At 40.2% G+C, this 8,149-nt stretch overlaps 1 protein-coding gene across 2 annotated transcripts in view; it reads left to right on the top strand.

Moving 5' to 3' along the window:
• The window catches only part of LOC102759991 (schwannomin-interacting protein 1), a 52,375-nt gene that overhangs the window by 22,604 nt on the left and 21,622 nt on the right, over nt 1-8,149 (top strand). For both annotated transcript variants that reach the window (XM_015565522.1, XM_015565518.1), the window contains exon 2: nt 1,992-2,110. In XM_015565522.1, coding sequence (XP_015421008.1) covers nt 1,992-2,110 — 119 coding nt within the window. The remainder of the gene's footprint in view (nt 1-1,991; nt 2,111-8,149) is intronic.

Here is an 8,149-nt window from a genome sequence, read left to right as displayed (position 1 = left end):
TTCTTTTCTCTCTCTCTCTCTCTCTCTCTCTCTCTCTCTCTCTCTCTCTCGACACACTTTCTTTAGTATATGCCAAAATGGGGGAATGGATGGATAGGTAGGTAGATAGGCCATTGATAACTATGTGGTTGAAAGAATGCTTACAGTGTCCAAGAACTTAAAAATGTTAGAGGAAAGGAGAATAGAGATGAGCTTTCCTTGAATTAGAAGCTCTCAAATCTGTTGAAACAAAATATCTGGTCCTAGAGCCGAGGGAATGTATATTTTACACATGATCTTAGCCAAAAGGCTGAGAAGCACTGGGAATGTCTAAAGTCTCTACAGGAAATTCTGACTCAGCTGTTGAAGTACTGGCTTAGCGGTACTGCTCTGACATATATTTATTCCGTGCTGTCCACCTGTGGCTGTGGAGCTCTTCAAATGCAGCTCATAAAATAAAAATGGAACTTTTATTTTAATCAATTTTAACTAGAATGTAAACAGCCGCGTGTGAAGAATTTCTACCATGTGAGAGCAGCCTTGACCTAGGTGCACTGCCCTCCGCTTGCAGGTGAAATGAAGCCATTTTCAGCCCATCCTTCCAGCAGGTGTGCGTTTCGTCACAGTGACGCTCAGACTATGGCTCAGACCTTTCACAGTTAACTTCTGGGTTCCGGTGGCAGCAGATGTGGCTCCAGAACCTCCTACTGGAAGGATCAAGGGGCCACTGTGCCTTCTGTAGCCACCCCCAGGCACGTGAGCTGGGTTTTGTAATCTAGTTTGCTCAGCACAGTCTTTAGCCTCCTTGCTCAGAACGTACAGCGATGCTGCTCACAGCCTTCATCATCCCACAGAACAAAACCAGGGCCTCTTTCTCACCCAGAATTTCTAACTCATGATGTTCGTTTTTGTAGTTGTTTTATTTTTAACTAAGGAAATCATTCCTAATCTTCTCTCCTGTTGTTTAAAGGGTTTAAAAGTTCAGCATGGTGAGTTTTTATGGGACTTTAATGGGAAGCCGAGTGTTGTAAACATACCCAAATTATCTCTGTATTGCCGTTTGCCAGATCCTTTCCTGTGCACACCGACCTGACTTCCCTTCAAAATATGAACCAGATTGGTTCAGTTAGAATTCTCCAGCTCTTCCACACAGTCTGTTAGGGCATCTCATATTCTGAGCCTGGTGAAATCAGGATGAGTCTTGAACAGAAACGAGACAGAGCGTGGTGGCAGCAGAGGCTGTGTCCATCCGTCCAGGACACTGTCCCCGCGCCATAGTGTGGCACCCCCTTCTCATAGAGGTTCAGTGCATCCTGGTTGAATGAATGAATGAAAATGTTCTTGCTGTAGACAAAGTGGGCTGAATGGATGATCAAAGGAAGAGAGAAGACAGGAATCAGGGAGAGGCCCCGTTTGGGATAAAAGCAATTTGATTTAGGACGAAATGCTTGCCCTCCACCACGTTACTCTGTGGAGATAAGAAGAAAGATCACAACTCCAGGAAATCTAGCTCAGTGCTGGTGAAGATCTTTAGTGCCACAATGGTGATTCCCTAGACCAGTGGTCCTCAACCTTCCTAATGCCGCGACCCTTTAATACAGTTCCTCATGTTGTGGTGACCCCCAATTTCATTGTTACAAATTGAACATAATTAAAGCATAGTGATTAATCACAAAAACAATATGTAATTATATATGTGTTTTCCGATGGTCTTAGGCAACCCCTGTGAAAGGGTCGTTCGACCCCCCAAAGGGGTAGCGACCCACAGGTTGAGAACCGCTGCCCTAGACTAACGATCGGAAAGGCTCCAAAGAACTGAAATTGCTCGCAGAGGTGGAACCAGGAGAGGCTGGTTTAATTCCAACTCTTAATAATTCAAATGCTCTTGGCTGTGGCCTATGTATTTGTTTTTCATCTAATGTTACAGTTCTAAGAAACTTAGCAGTTCGACCGCCTATGGTTGTGATGTATCTGCCCACTTATCGGCATTTTGTATTTTCCTGAAATTTTAGGCACAGAAAAATGAGAGAGAATCTATTCGACAGAAGTTGGCACTTGGGAGCTTCTTTGATGATGGCCCAGGAATTTATACCAGCTGCAGCAAAAGTGGGAAGCCAAGCCTTTCCTCTCGGTGAGTGTTCCTTTGAATTGATTCTCTGATATGTGTACCTAATGGGTTTTGTCATCTGACCACTTGTCTAATAAAAGATATCCTTTAAGTCCTTGAGTATTTTTTTTTCATAATACTATCAACTTTATTTGGATTCTGGACAGACTTCTCCCATTTGTTGGGTTTGTTTATTGGGGTTTCATTTTGGGGCTTTTTTTGGGCCAGTTTGCCAAGCCACCTGAGGTCAGATTTCTATATTTCTTTTTTTTTTTTTCAAGACACAGTACTGTTTTTGCACTGTGGTGGGGGAATCAGGGCACACTCCAAAGCGGTTGATGCTTAGAGAAGTATGGCAGATCACCAGATTTCCCATTAAGCAGTCCCAAAGCACCCAGCATTGCTGCCCTCTTCCATTTGATTGTAGTAAATACCATAGCTGAGAAATACAGTTCCCACTTTGAGCATTTGATGTTTATTACAGAGCTTAGCTTGTCCTCCAGGCGGTTTTCCATATATATATATATTTAATTGATTTCAGAGAGGAAGCGAGAGGGAGAGACAGAATCATTAGTGATGAGAGAGAATCATTGATTGGCTGCCTCCTGCACGCCCCACACTGGGGATCGAGCCTGTAACCTGGGTATGTGCCCCTACTGGGATTCGAACCATGACCTCCTGATTCATAGGTTGACATCCAACCACTGAACCACACCAGCCAGGCCAGGCAGTTTTTGTTTATCTTAATTTATTTCAAGATATCATTGCTTATTTATCACTATTTCAAGATATCTTTGATTATTTGCATAGCTTCCAACTCCAATTAAAATTATAATTTTACCTGGAACATAAGGCTATCAGCCAGAACTTCTCAAACTGTAATGTGCATGTGAAAACCCTGGGGATTTTGTTAAATTCTGAGTCACTCGGTCTGGGTGGGGCTCAAGATGCTGTATTTCTAACAAGCTTTCAGCTGATGTCCAGACTGCCCATCCACCAGTGACACTTTGCTATGTGAGGATATAGACAATCTCAAAAATTAACTGTTATAAATATGGATATTCCAAGTGGTTAAACCACATAGAACTTTGTTTTAATAAAGGTGGTAGTAACTGAAGACCCATCAGTGTTCCCTGATGCCTCCTCAAATGGCTGTTTCTGGTTGGAATGCCTGCATCTTCCTCTGGGCTCTCTAAGAGTAAATACTCCCCGTATAAATACTAGCTAATTTCGCCATGTTAGGCCAGGGGTGGGAGACACATGATGGCATTTACACACTCATTCAGCCAATAGATGTCCACTCTGTCCTTCATCTGAAGCCTGGAATTAGCCACCTTCATATCTATTTACATTTCTCTGGCTCTCGTTACTCCTTGTACTCCAGTCGGATCCTTAGACTCATCTAAATCAGCAAGAATCAGAAAGCACAGGCATGCTCACATATATGCATGTTTAGGGTCACTGCAGGTGAGTTAGCCCGTGCAGAGCTGAGGCACCTCTTCCTCATCCCCACGCTTTTCATGTGCCATTTCAGAGCTGGGGGGTCAGCCTTCCCTTTGCTGCAGAGCCACCTGTTCCCCCCACAGTGGGGTGCGACAGGAAGAGCTCAAGCCTGGGCACCTGGACACCTGAGGATTAGTCTTAGTTGAGCTTCTAATTTTGAAACTTGGTTTTATCACGCCTTAGTTTCATTTTTGTAAAATGAGGGGGTTGGACCATAAGTTTTCATAGATTTCTGCTACTGCCCTCTAAAGTTCCCCAAAATGCCAAAAAGTTTTCTTCTAGAAAATCTATTTCTCTGATCAGCAATGTCAGATCTATCGGGTCCAAATGGAAGATTCTTGTTTTTTAAATGAAAGTTAGTTCAATAGATAGATAGATATAGATATAGATATAGATATAGATATAGATATAGATATAGATCAGATACAGATATATACATGCACACACATGCATACATATATATGGCTGTGAAAGTGAAATAGAATCAATGAAAACTGCAAGGCATATAATAACACAAAATAAAAATAACAGCTCTCTCTATCCTTGTTCCCTCTCCAGAAACTTTTAACTCTTTGTTTTTCTGGTATTTGCCTGCATATCTCTAAGTAAAATGCTTATCTTCTTAGTGATTGCTTTTAAATAACCATCTTTTGACCACCTTCTGTGGAAATTTGGGATTTAACTCTCTTTTACTGCCCCCTCACAGATATAGCTATAGTATATTCCAAACTCTGTTCTCCTCATGGCCATTTCACAACTTGAGGTCAAATAACTATTCAGTGTTGACTTTATTAAGCTTCTGTATTATTCATACCGAGCCATATGCTAATCTATGATTACTTGAGAAATTATGTTGTTTGTCCTGAATTTAAAATTGCCCCGTTTTTCTTTTTGCTGGTCTGTGATTTCGACTGCTATATCAGATCCCACTGTGTAAATAGAATCAGTTTCTTCTGCCACTTCTGTGATGATGGGCATTGGGTTGTTGCAGAGGTTTCGCTCTTGTAAACGATGCTGCTTATAAATGTGCTTGTATGTGTCTTTTCCTGTCTGTGTGCAAGAGCTTCTCTTTGGTGTATACCTAAGGGTGGAATTGCTAGGAAAATGCATGAATGCTCACATTTAGACGATAATGCCGATCTGATTTCCAAAATGGTTGCAGCAAGTTTCATGCCTACCAGCAATGTCTCAGAGATCCTGTGGACCCATAACTTTTCTAACACTTGATATTGCCAATTTCTTTTAAACTTTTGATAATTCAATGGATATAATATGGTATTTCATTGTGTTTATTAGACATCCTGTTTCCTCTTCTGCAAAGTTTCTATTCGGGTCTTACTGGATTCTCTGTGCTTTTTAAAGTTAATTTATCAAAGTTGTGTAGTCTTAATACTAATCCTTAATACGTTGTCGGTATTGCAAGAATATCCTTCCAGGTGTAGCTTATTTTTTCAATTCTTCAATGTATCGTTTATGACCACAAGTTCTTAATTTCAATACAGTAAATTTTTATCAAACTTTTCTTTTAGAGTCAAGCTTTTCTGTGTCTAAAATAAATAAAAAAATTTCTTCTACCCCAATGTCCAAAAGTCACCAACCTAGATGTCAATCCAAGAGTTGAAAGTGTTGATTTTTTAAAAAGTCTGTAGTAAATTAGGAGTTGGTTTCTGGATATGGTACAAACAGAGCAAGGTGAGGGTCTAGGTCTGGGGTCCTCAAACTTTTTAAACAGGGGGCCGGTTCACTGTCCCTCAGACCGTTGGAGGGCCGGACTGTAGTTTAAAAAGAACTATGAACAAATTCCTATACACACTGCACATATCTTATTTTGAAGTAAAAAAACAAAATGGGAACAAATACAATATTTGTATTTGCATGTGGCCCGCGGGCCTTAGTTTGAGGACCCCTGGTCTAGGTAGTCCCGTCAGGTGTTGTCAAATACCTCTCATCCATCTACATTTTATCTCCCAAATTTTTCCAAACTCTTTTGTGTGCTATTATCAACTTTTCCGTTTTCTTTGTGTAGGTTTACACCTTTTTTCTTCCTTTATCATTATAGTAGTAGGGTTTCAGAGGAGAGATTCAATAGCTGTGTTCAGTATGCCATGTTTAAATAGAAGTCTCATGAAGGTTTTTATCTTATTTTTTAATTATGGTTTATATTCAGTATTATCAATATTATACTGCATCAGTTTCAGATGTACAGTATAGTGTTTAGTCAATCCTATACTTTACAGAGTGGTCCCCCAAAATATTTCCAGTACACACCAAACCCCATACATAATTATATGATATTATTTACTATATCCCCTGTGCTGTGGTTTACATCTCTGTGACTATTCTGTAACTACCAATTTGTACTTCTTAATTCCTTCACCTTTTTCACCCTGTTTCCAGCCCTCCTTTCTTCTGTCAACTGTCAGTCTGTTCTCTGTATCTCTTGAGTCTGTTTCTATTTTATTTTCTTTAGATTCCGCATATAAGTGAAATGATAAAAGAAATATCTTCTCCAATGAAACTGCGCAAAAACCCTGTGTGTAAAACAAAGCAGTCCTCCTCTGGCTCAGGAGGTATGAAGGAGAGGGACTGGGAGAACCCTGCCTGGAAGGTGCCCCCCCCCCATCCTTTCCTTTCAGTGCCCTTCTCCCCCTCCCCTGCAAGCCCCCAGAGCCCACCTGAAACCCTTCTGGCAGAGCAAACCTTGGAAATCACTGAGTCATCTACCCCCTTTGGAGACACAGATATCGAAACACATGTATTTCACAGCAGCTCAGAACAAGCTACACTTGTTGACTCGCCATAAGGAAGATTATTTTTATCCTGTTCTTTAGATGTTTTTATCTGCACATGCTGGGATGAGCTCATCCTCTGTGAGAACAGGATGACTTCTTGGATACCCCTAAGGATGATGATTAATAATGACACTTAATGTTTCTAAGAAATATCTCTTTATTGCTGTAAGTTTAAAGTCTGCAAAGACTGACTGTCATTCCCCCTCATCGGTAATAATGTAGGAGAAAAGCCGTAGGAAGTGTTCAGTTGCATTTATGTAACTCATATTCCCCATCCCTGTTAGAATTAATTTTTTCCTAATGTATCGCAGTCCCCGAAATTCTTCACTGAGCTAGAAATACCTCACCTCTTACTTAGCAAGAGTACTTGAGGGATGTTAGACCTTTGAGGTCACTGGAGTGCTCACATGTGTTGAGTTGGTTAAATAATCAGAACTAGGCAAATCTTATATGAATGCACTACTCTGAAGAGCTCAGTATTCCATTTTAAATGAGGCTGAGGACTAAAAATTAATTGGCCAAACAATTAAAAAAAGTGCTGCACTTACTTTTAAGGCGGGGACTGGCTACCCAAATACGTGGGATATTTGGCAGAGTAATGGCGTACTGTCTATTTTAAAAGATGTGCACTTACCTGTAAAAATTAACTTTATACACACATTATCTGAGCAATTATGAAGTAGCTGGAGGTATTCCGGGAAGGTGTGTTTAAGCTGCTCCTGGGAGTATAAGTCCTTCTCAGTTGTCCCCACTGAATTTTTCTAATTGGTGTATCTCCTAAAGCACTCTTTTTAAAGAGTGACACGCTGTTAGATGTAAGCTTGGCTCACAGTAATCCCATAAAGATATTTCATGCCTAATACTGTAGCAAAAGAATTTTTTATACTGATTCATAACTCAAGTAATTAAATTTGACTTATCCTGAAATGTGACAAATATAGGAAGTGCCATTTTTTTCTTCAAAATTTGCTCATCCACACATAATCAGCCTTTCACACTGAGACTGTCTGACCTTTGTCATTTTTTTTCTATTTAAAAATGTTCCAGCAAAATGCTTTTAAAAGCTTAAAAGGAATGAGAAAAATGAATTACCTATTTTTGAAAAAAGGTTTCTAAGAAATATTAGGTATAATTGTGTTCTTAAAAAATAAATATTCTTTTTATTAGGAGTATAATATTGTCCTATAAAATATTTTTATTGACCACATTAATCTTGATCAGCATTGTAATTTGGATTCTGAGTTTACCAAGCTCCGTGTTATAAAAGGAATGGAACCTGGCGTGGCTGCTGGGGGACACAGGCAGAGTGGCCGTTAGTGGTAGAGGTCCAGGAGATCCGTCATTGTTCAGGCTTTACAACCTGATCGACATGGTGGAGAGAACTCCCCGCCTTCCTCCTGCTCCTTTTCTCAGAGGAGCTGCACAGTAACCTGGCTCCCCCCTCTCTTCTTACCTTACCCAGGCTAGGTTTCATTTACATGCATATAAACATAAATGCAATCTCACACAGTCTTTTTCATAAAGCATATGGTGTAGCTTAGAATAGGTCATACTCTTCGCTGCAAATATTGTGAATGTTGTGAAAAGCAGAAATTCCCCAGAGAGCTTTTGAGCAGCTGGTTTGAATAATGATTACTGTTTCTTTATTTCAGCCATTCCAACGTCCCCAAATCAAAATGCATTCCATTCCTGTTGTTACAGATTTATTGGTGAATGGCTGAGACAAGACCAGTAGTAGATACCCACCATCTCCTTTGGTGTTTGGGTT

Source organism: Myotis davidii, unplaced genomic scaffold (assembly GCF_000327345.1).
Source record: "Myotis davidii unplaced genomic scaffold, ASM32734v1 scaffold570, whole genome shotgun sequence".
NCBI lineage: Eukaryota > Metazoa > Chordata > Mammalia > Chiroptera > Vespertilionidae > Myotis > Myotis davidii.
Note: the sequence above shows the minus strand (reverse complement) of the source record. Positions and strands in the feature narration are given on the sequence as shown.